Source organism: Balaenoptera physalus (genome assembly GCF_965194825.1).
Source record: "Balaenoptera physalus genome assembly, chromosome: 11".
Classification (NCBI taxonomy): domain Eukaryota; kingdom Metazoa; phylum Chordata; class Mammalia; order Artiodactyla; family Balaenopteridae; genus Balaenoptera; species Balaenoptera physalus.
Genome location: NC_138896.1, coordinates 59337852 through 59356521, shown reverse-complemented (window position 1 = coordinate 59356521; position 18670 = coordinate 59337852). Strand labels below are relative to the sequence as shown.

The 18670-nt window shown below is 38.2% G+C and overlaps 1 protein-coding gene across 39 annotated transcripts in view; it reads left to right on the top strand.

Annotated features, from left to right (window-relative positions):
• The window catches only part of CLASP2 (cytoplasmic linker associated protein 2), a 176764-nt gene that overhangs the window by 82395 nt on the left and 75699 nt on the right, over positions 1-18670 (top strand). For all 39 annotated transcript variants that reach the window (XM_082411763.1, XM_082411766.1, XM_082411776.1 and 36 more), the window contains 6 exons: positions 1436-1506; positions 4330-4389; positions 5577-5654; positions 6668-6835; positions 9070-9125; positions 10192-10365. In XM_082411763.1, the coding sequence (XP_082267889.1) occupies positions 1436-1506; positions 4330-4389; positions 5577-5654; positions 6668-6835; positions 9070-9125; positions 10192-10365 (607 nt within the window). The remainder of the gene's footprint in view (positions 1-1435; positions 1507-4329; positions 4390-5576; positions 5655-6667; positions 6836-9069; positions 9126-10191; positions 10366-18670) is intronic.

Sequence of the window (18670 nt, the reverse complement as noted above, 5' to 3'; positions counted from 1 at the left end):
TTTTGCCCCATCCCTGCCACTGTGTTGGATGTGGGTTAATCAGTCAGCAGTAGGGTTTTGAGGAGGTTATGAGAGAGGAGGAAGAAGGTAGGTGAGACCTCCTATGTAGTATGTTGTGGCTAGGGAGTCTCCTTGGGCTTTAACGCCACAGTAATGTTTGGGGATGGGTTCTTCTGGATGCTCTAAAGGAGCCGGGTCCACAGAGCCCTTCCACGCTTAATGTAACAGTTGAATAGTATGCAGGTCAGCACTGTGTTGCATTATCCTCATTTGAACAACTTCAGGTCTGTGGGTGGTTTCCCTCTGTAGGAACTGAAAAAAGTTTTCCCTCTAATTTTGGTTGAGTTAGTTGTGGCACACGCTGATGTGCCATTCACGTTCTCCTTCACTGAAAGACTTGTTTCCCCAGGACTGGAAGCAATGTGGGCAGACAGTCTTCAGCTGCCAGCCTCTTCAAGGATTGCCTCAGCTTGCAGAGAGCTGCCTTTCCCAAGGTCTTGCCCCTTCCTGGTTATGGCCCATGTCTAATAACTGATTGATGTGGAAGTAATAGCGCTGTGGCTATCTTAGACCAATTTGAGACTACTCTGAAAGACCATTTTAGCTCCAGAGCTCCCCAAAGCTTTGGCTTTGGGCAAAGATGTCCTTGGGCCATATCACAGATTGATTTTTTCTTCTGCTCACTCCTGCTTCCTTCTCCTCCCTTCCACCAGTGTTGATCCCAAGAGCACTTCTTAATATCCTGAATGCTAAACTCCATCTCAGAACCTGCCTCCTAGAGAACCCAACCCGTACCATTAGCTCAGAAGAAAAATAGGAGATTTAAAACATCAAATACGTATGCTTAGGTTACTATTTTATTCTTATGTCAATTATGAACTTTTTAGTGTTTGCGTCACTAAAGAAGAACATAAGAATTACTAATAGAAACCAGAAGATTGTATATACTGACCTTTACCTGAATTCTAGAGAGCTGTGGTTCAGCCAGGATGAAAGTTCAATTAAAATCACGATTTCAAAGTGCATTCCCAGTAGTTAATGTAGATTCACTCTGATAACCTGCTTTGATGACATAGCAGTTACCGTCTTCTCCAGCAGTAGCAGTACGTCAGAAAATAAGACCAGTACATGCCTGGTCCCTCTTAGTGCTCCATCCCCCCAAAGTACACTGTCCTAACAGTTCTCTGTAGGTATACAATTAACTTGTCTTTATTATTTAATATTGCAATCACATCTGCCCTTCTGAAACTATATCATTACTATTACTTTAATTTGGGGAAACTTTTTGACTGGTCTTAATTTCTTTCAAAATCTGATTTTATGGTATTTTTGTTCTGTTGTAATATAGCTAAATACTTGAATGCAAGGCAAATAGAAGAAGAGATTATGTAAAGTACACAGTATTTTTCAACCTCTTCTAAAATATCTTTTTCAGCATACTCATGTACCCAGACTTATACCTTTAATAACAAGCAATTGCACATCAAAATCAGTTCCTGTAAGGAGGTAAGTTTTGAAAAAACTTAGTATAGCTTTATGTTGAATATCGCATTATGTTTAATTCTTAGTTGCGTGCAAAAATTAGTTGTCATCAATTTCTTGCCTTCTAGAAACCTTATTAAAATTTTTTAATCTTACGTCATATAAGGAAAAAAGGAACAAAGTGCTTGTTATGACTATGCACATTTCTCAGTTTTATCCTATTAAGGTTTGGTTTATTTGGGCCACTAGTTGTTTGGTTTTCAGAGAGTATGGAGTCTAGAGTTAGCCCTTACCTAGAGTCCTACAACTGTGACTGATTGTCCTACCTCAGGCAGTTATTTTAACTGCCCTGAACCTCAGTGTCTTCGTATGTTAGTGGGGCTAATAATGCGGACCCCATGGAGTTGTGAGGGTTAAATGAGAAACACAATGGTAGAATTGAACATAGTGTTTGGCACAGAGTATGCAGCCATAACACATCAGTCTGTCAGTATCTCTCTCTCTCCTTATGGTTTCTACAATCTTTAATATCATCACTATCTCCATGAATAATAAAGACAGCAAAAACAAGATTTGTGCATTGGATATTTAAGAAAATTGTAAAGAACTCTTTCCCCTTATTTGTTTGATAAATATGTTTATTTAAGTACTTTGAATGTTAGGAAAAATAAGACATCATTATTACCTGTAAGTGATTCGGAGTTTTGGGACAGTTGTTTAATTACCTCTCTCTTATGTCAGGGGTTGGCAAACAACAGCCCACTGGTCAAATCTGTCAGACAGTCTAGTTTTGTATGGCCCACAAGCTAAGACTGTTTTTTACGTTTTTGAAGGGTAGTTAAAAAGGGGGAAAGAAAAATATATAAAATAGAGACTATGTGGTTCTCAAAGTTTAAAATATTTACTGCCTAAAATATTTACTATCTGGCCCTTTACAGAAAAGGTTTACCAATCTCTGTCTTACACTGAAGAAAATGGTAATTGGAGAAATAGGAATGTGACAGAGAAGAGGAAGTCAGGAAATGCATCAGAAAATTACCTTGAAAATGGGGAGCAATTCAATACCTGTAAGGGAAGAGAGTGGGATATAATGTATGCAGAGATGGAAAGCTATGCTGTGTGCTGCAGAGCCATCAGACAGGCCACTGAGGCCAGAACACATGATAAATGGGAGGATTCAGTAGGAAAAGAGGCTGACTGAGGGGAAGAAGGGGATAGATTGAAGTCAAAGTATAGAGGGCTTTGAATGTCAGGAAGAGAAATTTTGATATTGTTCCATTAGCAGTTTTTGGTGAGGAGGTAATGTCATCCATCCTAGTTTTTATTTCAGCTATGAACAGCAATTAAAAAGAGACAATGAGAAGCACGGGTTTAATTAAGTAGGACTTCTTACAGCTCGTGTAAGAGAGGCAGGGTCTGAACTAGAGCTGTATTTATGATAATTGATTGAAGGAGGTTTTATTCAATAAATTCAGGAGATTTCAGATATAGAAATGAGTCTTGATAATTGGATATGGATGAGGAAGGTGATGTCAAGTGCTTCAGACTGTGATCCCTAGAGTCAGAATGCCGGGGTTTAAGGCCGTGCTCTATCACTTTGGGCAAATTAATGTAACCTCCATGTTTCTCTTTTTTCTAATCTGTATCATATGGGCTCCAAGAGTAGAATTGAGAGGTTAAGAATTAAATTTGTTGTTTTGTATCAGTATGTAGTGTTTGAGTTGACACTCACTGCCTGTGTAGAGATGTCTGTGAGCTGGTTGACACTGACTTAATGGCTGAATTGAAGAACCAGTGCTAGAGATAAAGGACTAGGTGTGAGAAGTACAGCTGATAGAGCTAAGGGTACAGGTGATACTGCCCAAGAAAAGACTATAAAAGGGAAGTGGGCTGAGATCAGCACTAACCAGGTGAACACCTATGTAAGGGTAGGTGGAGGGAAAGTGTTAATAAAGGAAGAAAAACAGGGCAGAGCTGTGTCGTCAGATGCCAAGAAAGAACAAAACCTCAAGAATGAGACAGTTGAAGAAGTTGAGAACCAGAAGGCTAAGGAGAAAACACCAAATACTTGATTAAGAATCATTTACATATATATTTAAGGGAACAAATGTAGAAATGGAAGATCCGTCGCAGCTTTCTTGGTCACCATTGTATGTCTTCAGTTTCTAGTACGCAGTAGGTGTTTGGTAAAATATCTTTTAAATTAAGTTAAATTGTATATTTGACAAACATTTTAAGTTAAAATTATGGGGAACCCTTAAGGTCTTTTTGAACTATTAAGCATAGGAATAGTTGGAGCCTTAAATAAGTTAAGTGGGACTTCCCTGGTGGCACAGTGGTTAAGAATCTGCCTGCCAATGCAGGGGACACGGGTTCGAGCCCTCGTCCGGGAAGATCCCACATGCCACGGAGCAACTAAGCCCGTGTGCCACAACTACTGAGCCTGCACTCTAGAACCCGTGAACCACAACTGCTGAGCCCGTGAGCCACAACTATGGAAGCCTGTGTGCCTAGAGACCGTGCTCCGCAACAAGAGAAGACACTGCAATGAGAAGCCTGTGCACTGCAATGAAGAGTAGCCCCTGCTTGCCGCAACTAGAGAAAGACCGTGCCCAGCAACAAAGACCCAATGCAGCCAAAACTAAATAAATAAAGAAATTTATTTTTTAAATTAATAAATTAATTAAGTATTTGACAGTAAAGATATCTAAAAACATGTCTTATGCTTTAATTTAGGGGGCAAAGTGGAATATTATAGAAGAAAGTGTTAATTAACATTTAGTTATAAATTAATATAACTTAGTATATTGTTATGACATTTAGTTATAATTAACTTTTATTTTTCAGGCGTTCATTTGAATTTTTAGATTTGTTGTTACAGGAGTGGCAGACTCATTCATTGGAAAGGTATGCATTGACTATTCCTCTCCCACCACCCTCCCCTCCCCATTGTCACCGGTTCTTTAGAAATTGATGTGACTGGTTTTGCATTATTTCTCATTTTGCTTTAAAAGTTATTAGCACTGATTTTCCCTTAAAGCTGTGGTGCTGCTCTTATTCATTACAGCTATGATTTTCTTCTTTGTGGGGTGAGTGAGGGTCTCTTAGTAAATGGGTTACATAAGGTGTTCCAGGTTAAATTGGGCAAATATTTTAAAATGTATTTCTAGTCAAGTGAGATAGGTTTCCTGAGGTGCAATTAATCAAGTAATGAATGATTTAAGATAGAAGAAAGGCACTTCCTTTCAGAGGAAAGAGATTAAAAAAGTGAAAGAGGAATTTCCTGGTGGTCCAGTGGTTAGGACTTGGCGCTTTCACTGCCAGGGCCCGGGTTCGATCCCTGGTCAGGGAACTAAGATCCTGCAAGCCTTGCTGCGTGGCCATTAAAAAAAAAGGTGAGAGAGATTTGTTGGAAAGTTTTTCCACACCAGTTGTCAGGTGTCATTGGTCAAGTATACACTGGGCAGCGTCTAGTGAAGCTCTGAGATGAACAAGAGGAAAATGTTGGTCACTGGCTATTTGCATGGCTGTATTTCCATTAATTTCAAGTTTGAAGCTTGGGATATACATGCATTTATGTTGAACACGTTGCTGATTTTCCATTCTCATGGAAATCATTAAATCTATTCATAACCCATTTCTAAAAAATAGAATTTGTTGTTTACTGCAGGCATGACATAATTCCAGATTTTCTTTAAGTTCTTTTGTGGCAGCTGCTATTCAGTTTGGTTAGATTATAACTGATCATACTATTAGCAAATAATTTTATACATTGGTAGATTAGTGAGGAACCACACAAAAGGTTTCTTTAAATTCATAAAAAATTTGAGATTTGAGTGCTATATGTCTGGACTCCATCTAAAAATAATTATGTCCAGGTTTATAATGTTTGACTTGTCAGAAGGAAACCATACATGAATGAAATGTATGGGATGGATTATTAGGAAATCTTGCAATCTTAGATTTATTATTGTGTACTAATTATCTTTTTATCTCCCTTGCCCCTTTGTGATTGATGCATAATGTATAGGCAGTATCATTTATGGTGAAATACATAGTTTTACACATGAATCTAAAGGTGTTTTATTTTATAGACATGCAGCCGTCTTGGTTGAAACTATTAAGAAGGGAATTCATGATGCTGATGCTGAGGCCAGAGTGGAGGCAAGAAAGTAAGTCTATAATGGATTTTTTTTGACAGTTTAAACATACTTTGGTCTTTTCTTTGACAGGAATTATATTGGGAGAATGAAAATATCATTCAGGTGTCCCAAGTATTCTATTTGATTAGCTCTTTAGTAAAATGGAGGTTGATTTTTCTCCATTAAATCTGTACTGGGTGTCTTAACAGTTCACGTAGCATTGTCATTTGTACATTCAACAGTATTCCTGTTCCATCATAACATACTCACTTTTGCTGTGAATAAAAATAACTAATTTATTGAACATTTAATATGTACCTGATACTGTGTAGGGCAGTAGGTATATGTTATTTTCTAATCCTTAAAATGATCCCACAAAGGTGCTATCTCCTTATATTGGCAACTGAAGTTTGGAGATTTGGGAGTTTACCCAAGGCCACACAGGCCGTAAGGATTACAGCCAGCTTTTGAACTGAGATCTCCTTTTCTCAAAAGCTTGCCATCTTTCTACCAAAACTTGTTAAATATAGAAAGTATTCTACTTGGCACATTGTGGGTGTATTAAAAACCTATGGGGGGTTAAAAAAAAAAAAAAAAAAAAACCTATGGGGGACTTCCCTGGTGGCACAGTGGTTAAGAATCCACCTGCCAACGCAGGGGACACAGGTTCGATCCCTGGTCCAGGAAGATCCCACGTGCTGAGCAGCAGCTAAGCCCGTGTGCCACAACTACTGAGCCTGAGCTCTAGAGCCCACGAGCCACAACTACTGAAGCCCACACGCCTAGAGCCCTGCTCTGCAACAAGAGAAGCCACTGCGAGGAGAAGCCTGCGCACCGCAACGAAGAGTAGCTCCCACTTGCCGCAACTAGAGAAAGCCTGTGTGCAGCAATGAAGACCCAATGCAGCCAAAAATAAATTTAAAAATTAAAAAAAAAACCTATGGGCTTAAAAACCTTTGTTCTTCTTGAACGTACACATTTTACGGTTAATGTCTAATAATGCAAAGTTGTTACTTTTTGTTGTTTGTTCATTTGTTTTACAGGACTTACATGGGTCTTAGAAACCACTTTCCTGGTGAAGCTGAAACACTGTATAATTCCCTTGAGCCATCTTATCAGAAGAGTCTTCAAACTTACTTAAAGAGTTCTGGCAGTGTAGCATCTCTTCCACAATCAGACAGGTCCTCATCTAGCTCACAAGAAAGTCTCAAGTAAGGTCATATAAATGATAATTACTGATTTCTTTGTCTCTCCAGCTCCACAAAGTTCCTTAAGTTGGATGGTTGACTATCTGATTGCTTTCACTTGAAGCCTTTTTGAAAGAATGATGACTGAATGTGCTTATTTTCTTTGGTCTGTTTTCTCAGGGGTTGGATTACATACTTGTATAACTTCTCGTTAGGTAAAGAGTATAGGGATTCAAATTTTGTTTGAATATGTTCAAACATATTTTGTTAGAATATGTTCATGTCTGTGAAAAAGATTGGAAAGCATTAATTTGTATACTTTTCTTAATACCTGGAAAATAGTCAATATAGTAAGTAGCCCATTTCTAGGACACTGTAGTGGAAGAGTTATAACGGAGATTCAGAAGTCATCTTCAGAACTCTTACACAGCACTGTGACTGGTAAAAACTCCACTGCTTTCTTTCCTCGCCTCTTGCACGGTTTAAGATTTCAGCAGATCCCTCAAAGGGGCAAAATTATCTAGTATCTGACCCACTTCTCTGTAACTCCACTCATCATTATGTTGGCTACCTCAAACCCTTGCTGCCTTGGCTTCCCCCTATTTTCTGTTTCTCTAGCCCTATGAGACTGCTAAGATCCCTAGCAGTGGCCACAAGTATCTGAAGATTTCCCCAGGGAAGAGCAGCTCACAGAATGTCAGTTTACCTCCCTGTAATTCCTATCTCTTTAGGACCTTAACCCCACAAAGATTGCTGTTTGCCTTTGCAACTCTCTGGTACAGAACTGAGACTGGGAGGCACCTAGGGCACAAAATTCAAGGAAGCACTCACAGGGTCTTGTGAGTACTGTACTAAATAAAAGTTCAGTGACTTACATGTTTTCAGAGTAAAAGCAGATATGATTTGATTTTAAAAAACAATTCTTGTAGGAATAATTACCTATTTAAACTTCTCTTTAAATTTGTGATAAATCCTTCACCTCAAATGAGCTTTGTTGCTTTTTTTCCCTTTACTTTGGTTTACTATACTCAAACTTTAAAGTGTATATGAATCACCTGAAGATCATGTTAAAATGCAGAATCTGATTCAGTAAATCTGGGATGGGACCTGAGATTTTGCATTTTTTTACCTACCCCTGGGTGATGTCAATGCTTTTTGTCTATGGACCATACTTTGAATAGCAAGGATCTAAACAAGATATTTTCTTACTCTAGTAGAACATCTTTAAACATAAACAAACAACTTTAAAATCTGTGGACTTCAAGTGGTCTGCCTCAACCTATTAGAGTAACAATTTTAGGGGACAATTATAAAAATAATATAATACTGGGTTTAATAACCAACTACCAAATTTACCATTTGATAATAATAAAGAATGTTTTTCAACACTCTGTCATTAACCTCTCTTCCCCTTACCTTTAAAATTTGTAGACAGGGAATTCCCTGGCGGTCCAGTGGTTAGGACTCCATGCTCTCACTGCCGAGGGCCTGGGTTCAATCCCTGGTCAGGGAACTAAAACTCCCACAAGCCACACAGCGTGGCAGATAGATAGATAGATACATAGATAGATATACTTTCCAGACTCTCTCACATACTTAGATATTTATTTATGGGCTTCAGAGTACCATAGTAATTAAAGATAAATAATCAAAAAAGATATTAAAGGAGGCAGTGGATTCTTTGAGTTGATTCTAGGTGTTTTGCTTTCTAATCCTACATGTTATCCTCAACAGTAGTCCTTAGCTTTGTTTCTGTTGCCCCATGCAGTAACACTTAATAGAACTGCTATAGATGGTGTTATACCTACAGGGTAACTGCACGAGTTACCAATGGCCACAACCATTATGACTTCGGTGAGACAGGCCTTGGTTACACTGAATTCCCTGTGTACTAGCAATAATACTACCTTTCTCTCCTTCTAAGTAAAATATCTCAGAATAGAAGTGTTGGAGAGTGCTATTATTGAGTTCCCTGTGGTAGTGTGTGCTGAGGACCAGAGTGGACAACAGCAACCTGGTCCCTGTTTCTGTAGAGCTTACAGTCTTTATTCAATGCTAGTTATTTCATTTTTGCTTCACAGCTAACTTAGATACCATTGATATATGACAACAACTGTTCTAAAGTGATTTGTAAAAGGAAAATTGAAATCAGAAATACGTCTCAACTCTTCGGAAAACTCAATGGTATTTCATTAATTTTTGTCAGAGGAGTGATAAATTATGTCATCTTACTAAAAGTATTTCTTTTTACCTTGCAGCCGCCCTTTTTCTTCCAAATGGTCTACAGCAAACCCATCAACTGTTGCTGGAAGAGGTAAATTGCCTTTTTAACTAAGAGTCATAGCATATTTTACTTAATAGAGTAAAAGTGACTTTATAAATAAAGTAAAAGTTATTATGTAAAAAGATATTCTCACTCTGGGTCACATCAAGGGTTGAAAAGTTTAAAACACAAAGTTACACTTTAAAAGTTTTAAAAGCACATTAGAACAGCTTTAAAGCTAAACAGTTAAAAGCAGTAGCTTTGAAACTGTTTTAATATGACCCACAATGAGAAAATCATTTTACATAGTAAATACCACACCTAATACTGTACCTGTGTTTGTATACCATATACATATACTACATGTCATATATACAATGTAGTGTATATAATTATATATATACAATATACATATGCTGTGTAGTATATTGTATATAAATATACATATATAGTATAATCCAAAGTTCCAGGAAGCCTGCTTACCCTTACTTGTGATGCATTCTCTTTTCTACTGTGTTTCATTTCTTTAAAATGCTGTCATGACCCATTTAGTTGATTTCACAGCCTATTAATGGGTCATAACTCAGAGTTTATAAAACTCCTCATTAAAACTGAAAAACTAAAGACCAGAAATTTAATGACTTAATTGGCATTACCTAAGAGTGGCAGAACCTGCATTATTTTCTGAATTATTCTACCCCCAGGCTAGTTCTACTTGCATTATTCTTATAGTTAAAAAATAGCCCCGCCGTCATCTATTTATCTTGTAACAGTGCTTCATTTTCATGAATCAATCATAAACATCATCCTTTCATCTATAAAACAGTCCTATGAACTTTACAAAGTATAGTTATTTTTCCCATTTTATGAAAGGGGAAAATGAGGCAGAGAAATACTGAGAAAATTGTCCAAGAAGAATTAGTTGTGACAGCATTGAAACTGAGGCATTCTTATTTTAAAATAATCTAAAGTACTTTCTAGTATCCATTTGGCCACTACTTCCTTTTTGACCATTTGTCATCATGGATTATCTCATGGTGATTTCAAGTTTATATAATTTTTGTGCCGTTTGCAGTGATTGAAATAATATAGGTTACCTTTCCTTTGTTTTTCATAGTATCAGCAGGCAGCAGCAAAGCTAGTTCCCTTCCAGGAAGCCTACAGCGTTCACGAAGTGATATTGATGTGAATGCTGCTGCTGGTGCCAAGGCACATCATGCTGCTGGGCAGGCTGTACGAAGTGGGCGGTTAGGTGCAGGTGCCCTGAATCCAGGTTCCTACGCATCACTAGGTAAGACAGCTAACTGTGGGAAATTGTACAACATTTCCTCCCTGGTCTCAGGGAAGGAGTGAATCATCATCAATTTCAGTGATTGATGATGGTAATATCTTTATCATTTCTATTTCATTCTTGCTAGTTAAGGATAGTCCATATGTTTTATATGATTCTGTCCTTGCAGTGTAGTTCTGAGGTATCTGAAGTACCTTGTTTCTACTTTTCCACCTGTTGTTCTCCTAATCATCTTAATCAAAGGAACAATTCTTTATTCCATGATTTGCCTATAGAATATTCAAAGTTCTGCACTACAGCCACATCCAACTGCTGGATACTAAGGGAGTTTGGTCTTGTACCCAGCTTCTCCATTCTCTTTCTCCTACTTCAGTTCCCTTACCAAGAAGTTAAAGCCTTTTGGAAATATGGGAAAACCGCAAAGCTGAATCATAGTCAAAGCTTAAACATAAATAAAATACCTAGGAATAAACCCACCTAAGGAGACAAAAGACCTGTAAGCAGAAAACTATGACACTGATGAAAGAAATTAAAGATGGTACAAACAGATGGAGAGATATACCATGTTCTTGGATTGGAAGAATCAACATTGTGAAAATGACTATACTACCCAAAGCAATCTACAGATTCAGTGCAATCCCTATCAAACTACCAATGGCATTTTCCACAGAACTAGAACAAAAAATTTTGCAATTTGCATGGAAACACAAAGGACCCCGAATAGCCAAAGCAATCTTGAGAAAGAAAAACGGAGCTGGAGGAATCAGGCTCCTGTACTTCAGAGTATACTACAAAGCTACAGTAATCAAGACACTATTGTCCTGGCACAAAAACAGAAATATAGATCAGTGGAACAGGATAAAAAGCCCAGAGATAAACCCACGCACATATGGTCACCTTATTTTTATATAAAGGAGGCAAGAATATACAATGGAGAAAAGACAGCCTCTTCAATAAGTGGTGCTGGGAAAACTGGACAGCTACATGTAAAAGAACGAAATTGGAACACTCCCTAACACCATACACAAAAATAAACTCAAAAATGGATTAAAGACCTAAATGTAGGCCAGACACTATAAAACTCTTAGAGGAAAAAAACATAGACAGAACACTCTATGACATCCATCACAGCAAGATCCTTTTTGACCCACCTCCTAGAGAAATGGAAATAAAAACAAAAATAAACAAATCGGACCTAATGAAACTTAAAAGCTTTTGCACAGCAAAGGAAACCATAAAAAAGATGAAAAGACAACCCTCAGAATGGGAGAAAATATTTGCAAACGAAACAACTGACAAAGGATTTGTCTCCAAAATATACAAGCAACTCATGCAGCTCAATAACAAAAAAACAACCCAATGCAAAAATGGGCAGAAGACCTAAATAGACATTTCTCCAAAGAAGATATACAGATTGCCAACAAACACATGAAAAGATGCTCAACATCACTAATCATTAGAGAAATGCAAATCAAAACTACAATGAGGTATCACCTCACACCAGTCAGAATGGCCATCATCAAAAAATCTACAAACAATAAATGCTGGAGAGGGTGTGGAGAAAAGGGAATGCTCTTGCACTGTTGGTGGGAATGTAAATTGATACAACCACTGTGGAGAAGAGTATGGAGGTTCCTTAAAAATCTAAAAATAGAACTACCATACGACCCAGCAATCCCACTACTGGGCATATACCCTGAGAAAACCATAATTCAAAAAGAGTCATGTACCACAGTGTTCATTGCAGCACTATTTACAATAGCCAGGACATGGAAGCAACCTAAGTGTCCATCAACAGATGAATGGTTAAAGAAGATGTGGCACATATATACAATGGAATATTACTCAGCCATAAAAAGAAACGAAATTGAGTTATTTGTAGTGAGGTGGATGGACCTAGAGTCTGTCATACAGAGTGAAGTAAGTCAGAAAGAGAAAAACAAATACCGTACGCTAACACATATATATGGAATCTAAAAAAAACATGGTCCTGATGAACCTAGGGGCAGGACAGGAATAAAGACAGAGACGTAGACAATGGGCTTGAGGACACAGGGAGGGGGAAGGGTAAGCCAGGACGAAGTAAGAGAATATCATTGACATATGTACACTACCAAATGTAAAACAGATAGCTAGTGGGAAGCAGCCGCATAGCGCAGGGAGATCAGCTCAGTGCTTTGCTACCACCTAGAGGGGTGGGATAAGGAGGATGAGAGGGAGACGCAGGAGGGAGGGGACATGGGGATATACGTATGCATATAGCTGATTCACTTTGTTATACAGCAGAAACTAACACACCATTGCAAAGCAATTATACTCCAGTAAAGATGTTAAAAAAAAAAAAAAGCTTAAACATATATTCCCAAAGCTATTCAGAGTTTGTTTTTTATATCCATCAACCCTAAAAGTTTGAAGTTGGTTATCCATATTATTTATCTCTGTTTTGTGCTTCATTTTTTTTTCTCTTGGGTAGTACTCATGGAACACTAGGCAGGCAGATCATTGGAACACAATAGGAAGTGCAGAGATTCTAGGTGTGAATGTGGTACATAATAAAGGTGGCATAGCTGCATTCAATGAAGAAAGCATAAATTATACAGTAAATGGTGTTTAGACACATGGCTTACAATTTGGTACAAAATTAAGTTAGAACCATGTTTCATACCGTATAAAAATTTATTCCAGATGACTTAAGAAGTTGAACAAAAATATAAAGCATCTTGACAAAAACATAGTAGTTGAGTATTCATCTAATCTCATATTGGAGAAGAAATTTCTAAGCATAAAGAGCCAGAAAACCATGAGGGAAAATCTGTTAGGATTGAAATCTTAAGTGTGAAAATATAAAATCAAGTGACTGAAAATTAAAAGGGAAAAAAATTTTGCCAATACTACAAAAAAAGCTAAAATGTCAACAAGTTTTATGTCTATGAGAAACAGATGAGCTTATTTTTATAGAAAAAATTTTTACATATATCGAGAAAAGCATATTTCAAATTTGCCCCCAAAACCCCCAAACAGATGTTGGACCTCCACTGTAATCAAACAAATGCAAACTGAAAGACCTGTAAATGCAACAAGAAAGTTAAGGTTAGTGCCTACTATTCATAAAGAATGTGTTTAAAAGTGCTGATGTGAAGTAATCATGGAATATACTTTATCTGAGTGGCATTTTAATAATACCCATGAAGCTTTTTTAAATGTTGAGAGTTTTCAGCCAGGAATTCAATGTTTATAGATAATTATGCCAAGAAATAAAAGGAATATTCATTATGTTTCTAAAAATAGATGTATTAGATTCAACCTTGATGTGTAACAAAGAGGGAGTGATTAAGTTATGATATATCCTTACAGATTCTATGCAGCCATTAACAAGTCATATTTTTTTAATTTTTAAAAAAATTTTATTTATTTTTGGCTGCATTGGGTCTTTGCTGCTGCGTGCGGACTCAGTAGTTGCGGCACGCTGGCCCTAGAGCGTTCGGGCTTCAGTCGTTGTGGTGCATGAGCTCAGTAGTTGTGGCTCGAGGGCTCTAGAGCTCAGGCTCAGTAGTTGTGGTGCACGGGCTTAGTTGCTCCATGGCATGTAGGATCTTCCTGGACCAGGGATCAAATCCATGTCCCCTGCATTGGCAGGTGGATTCTTAACCACTGTGCCACCAGGGAAGCCCCAACAAGTCATATTTTTAGCAAAGATCAAATGATATGGCCTACCAAACAATGTGTGATACTTTCATTATTTTGTATAAAATTATACACAGATAAAAGACTGGACAAAGATGGGTTTTTTTGTTTGTTTTTTTGTTAAGATTCATCTATGTTGTTGCATGTAGCTAAAGTTCATTTATTTATATTTCTATGTACAATATTCTATTGTATGAATATATCACAATTTAGTTTTCTGTTCTACTGTTAGTGGGCATCTTGGTTGTTTCCTGGTTTTTTATTATTATGAATAATATTCATGAACATTCTTATATATAAGACTGGACAGAGATGTTTACAAAGATGTCAACAGTGGGTTGATTAGTGCTTTTAATTTTCATAAAACTTTTCTGTGGTAGAAACATTACCTTCCTGGAAATGCATTATTATTTCAATATATGAAAACTAATCAATATAATATACCATATAGTAAAATAAAGGACAAAAATCACATGATCATCTTAGTAGATACAGAACAGCCATTTGACAAATTCCAACACCCTCTCATGATAAAAATACTCAACAAACTAGTATAGAAGGGAACTTTCTGAACCTGATAAAGAACATCTGTGAAAAATCCACAGGTGGTATATACGTCATGATGAAAGACTGGATGCTTCACCCAACATCAGGAACAAGATAAGGATGTCCACTCTTGCCCTTCCTAACAGCATTATCATGGAAGTTCTAGCCAGGTCAGTTAGGCCAGAAAAAGAAATAAAAGGTATCCATATTGGAAAAGAACTGAAACTATTTGTAGAAAACATGGCCTTATATATAGAAAAATCCTAGGAAATTCACAGAAAAACGATTAGAGCTTATTAATAGTTCAGCAGAGTTACCGAAGATAAGATCAATATAGAAAAATCAATTGTATTTCTAAATGCTAGCAACGAGGGACTGCCCTAGTAGTCCAGTGGTATAGAATCCGCCTTACAATGCAGTGGACACTGGTTCAATCCCTGGTCAGGGAACTAAGATCCCACATGCCGTGGGGCAACTAAGCCTGCATGCCACAACTACAGAGCCCACTCACCCTGGAGCCTGCGCGCCACAACTAGAGAAGAGAAAACCTGCACACCACAACTAGAGAGAAGCCCGCGCACCACAACGAAAGATCCCATATGCTTCAATGAAGATCCCATGTGGCACAACTAGAGAGATGCCCGCGCACCACAACGAAAGATCCCACATGCCTCAATGAAGATCCCATGTGCCACAACTAAGACCCGACGCAGCCAAAAATAAATAAAATAAATAAATAGAAGATGGTGGAGTAGAAGGTCGTCTGCTCATTCCCTCTTGTGAGAGCACCGGAATCACAAATAACTGCTGAACAGTCATCGACAGGAAGACACTGGAACTCACCAGAAAGATACCCCACATCCAAAGACAAAGGAGAAGCCGCAGTGAGATGGTAGGAGGGGCGCAATCACAATAAAATCAAATCCCATAACCACTTGGTGGTTGACTCACAAACTGGAGAACAATTATACCACAGAAGTCCACCCACTGGAGTGAAGGTTCTCAGCCCCAAGTCAGCCTTCCCAACCTGGGGGTCCAGCAAAGGGAGGAGGAATTCCCAGAGAAACAGACTTTGAAGGCTAGCGGGATTTGATTGCAGGACTTCGACAGGACTGGGGGAAACAGAGACTCCACTCTTGGAGGGCACACACAAAGTAGTGTGTGCATCAGGATCCGGGGGAAGGAGCAGTGACCCCATAGGAGACTTAACCAGACCTACCTGCTAGTGTTGTGGGGTCTCCTGCAGAGGCGGGGGGTGGCTGTGGCTCACTGCAGGGACAAGGACACTGGCAGCAGAAGTTCTGGGAAGTACTCTTTGGCATGAGCCCTCCTGGAGTCCGCCATTAGCCCCACCAAAGAGCCTTTAGCCTCCAATGCTGGGTCATCTCAGGCCAAACAACCAACAGGGAGGGAACTCAGCCCCACCCATCAGCAGACAAGCAGATTAAAGTTTTACTGAGCTCTGCCCACCAGAGCAACACCCAGCTCTACCCACCTCCAGCCCCTCCCATCAGGAAGCTTGCACAAGCCTCTTTTTTTTTTTTTTAAACGTTCATAGCAGCTTTATTCATAATCACCAAAACTAGAAGCAACCAAGATGTCCTTCAGTAGGTCAATTGATAAACAAACTGTGGTACATCCATGTAATGGAATATTATTCAGTGATAAAAAGGAATGAGCTATCAAATCAGGCAAAGAAATGAATAAACCGTAAACCCATGTTCTAAATGAAAGAAGCCTGTCTGCCAGGGTTATGTACTGTTTGATTACATTTATATGACTTTCTGGAAAAGCCAAAACTCTACAGAAGATAAACAGATCAGTGTTTGCCAGGACTGAGGGGCAGAGCGATAGAGGAAGGTTGAATAGGTAAGGCAGAGGGGATTGTTTAGCTTGGTGAAAATATGCAGTATGATACTGTATTGGTAGATACATGACACGATGCATTTATCAAAACCAATAGAACTTTACAGCAGAAAGAATGAACCTTAATGTATGAGAAATTTTTTAATAAAAACATCACTTAGGTAGTTGGAGCATCCCAGGATGTAATGACAAATAAATCTAACTATATGACAAAGGAATCTAACTGTATTACAAATGTATGAAACAATCTCACTGAGGTGGATAGGGGGAAAAGATGCTGACCTAAGTAACTCTGGAAATTAGTGGAATCTGTAAGGCAAATGCACAAAAGCAGTGTATTTCAGTTGATAAAGTTGTTTCCATGGAAGCATGTAACATAATACATGTGTACTGGAATTGAAGAATTAAGTAAATGGATGGCAGATGGTGGGAGCCCGTTTTCCCACTGTTGGAGTTGGAGGTTACAGATGAGCAAGAGAAGGCTAGAATGATCCATGTGGAAATGGACTAAAGTTGAAGACATCACTAAGAACTTACACTGAGCTTAAGAGAGAGAGAAATATTTATAGATACGTGTATATACATGATTGCACAAGCCTCTTAGATAGCCTTATCCACCAGAGGGCAGACAGCAGAAGCAAGAAGAACTACAATCCTGCAGCCTGTGGAATGAAAACCACATTCACAGAAAGATAAACAAAATGAAAAGGCAGAGGACTATGAACCAGATGAAGGAACAAGATAAAACCCCAGAAAAACAATTAAATGAAGTGGAGATAGGCAACCTTCCAGAAAAAGAATTCAGAATAATGATAGTGAAGATGATCCAGGACCTCGGAAAAAAGAATGGAGGCAGGGATCGAGAAGATGCAAGAAATGTTTAACAAAGACCTAGAAGAATTAAAGAACAAACACCTAGAAGAATTAAAGAACAACCAAACAGAGATGAACAATAAAATAACTGAAATGAAAAATACACTAGAAGGAATCAATAGCAGAATAACTGAGGCAGAAGAATGGATAAGTGATCTGTAAGGCAGAATGGTGGAATTCACTGCCATGGACCAGAATAAGAAAAAAGAATCAAAAGCAATGAAGACAGCCTAAGAGACCTCTGGGACAACATTTAATGCACCAACATTCACATTATAGGGGTCCCAGAAGGAGAAGAGAGAAAGAAGGGACCTGAGAAAATATTTGAAGAGATTATAGTCAAAAACTTCCCTAACATGGGAAAGGAAATAGCCACCCAAGTCTAGGAAGTGCCGAGTGTCCCAGGCAGGAGAAACTCAAGGAGAAACATGCCAAGACACATAGTAATCAAATTGACAAAAATTAAAGACAAAGAAAAATTATTAAAGGCAACCAGGGAAAAACAACAATTAACATACAAGGGAACTCCCGTAAGGTTAACAGCTGATTCCTCAGCAGAAACTCTACAAGCCAGAAGGGAGTGGCACAATATATTTAAAGTGATGAAAGGGAAGAACCTACAACCAAGATTACTCTACCTGACAAGGATCTCATTCAGATTTGACAGAGAAATCAAGCAAAAGCTAAGAGGATTCAGCACAACGAAACCAGCTCTACAGCAAATGCTAAAGGAGCTTAGCTTCTCTAAGTGGGAAACACAAGAGAAGAAAAGGACCTACCAAACAAACCCAAAACAGTTAAGAAAATGGTAATAGAAACATACATATCGATAAATACCTTAAATATGAATGGATTAAATGCTCCAACCAAAAGACACAGCCTCACTGAATGGATACAAAAACAAGACCCATATATATGCTGTCTAAAAGAGACCCACTTCAGACCTAGGGACACATACAGACTGAAAGTGAGGGGCTGAAGAAAGATATTCCATGCAAATGGAAATCAAAAGAAAGCTGGAGTAGCAATACTCATATCAGATAAAATAGACTTTAAAATAAAGACTGTTACAAGAGACAAGGAAGGACACTACATAATGATCAAGAGATCAATCCAAGAAGAAGATATAACAATTATATACGCACCCAGCATAGGCACATCTCAATACATAAGGCAAAGGCTAACAGCTATAAAAGAGGAAATCGACAGTAACACAATAATAGTGGGGGACTTTTAACACCTCACTTACACCAGTGGACAGATCATCCAGACAGAAAATTAATCAGGAAACACAAGCTTTAAATGACACAATAGGCCAGATAGATTTAATAGATAT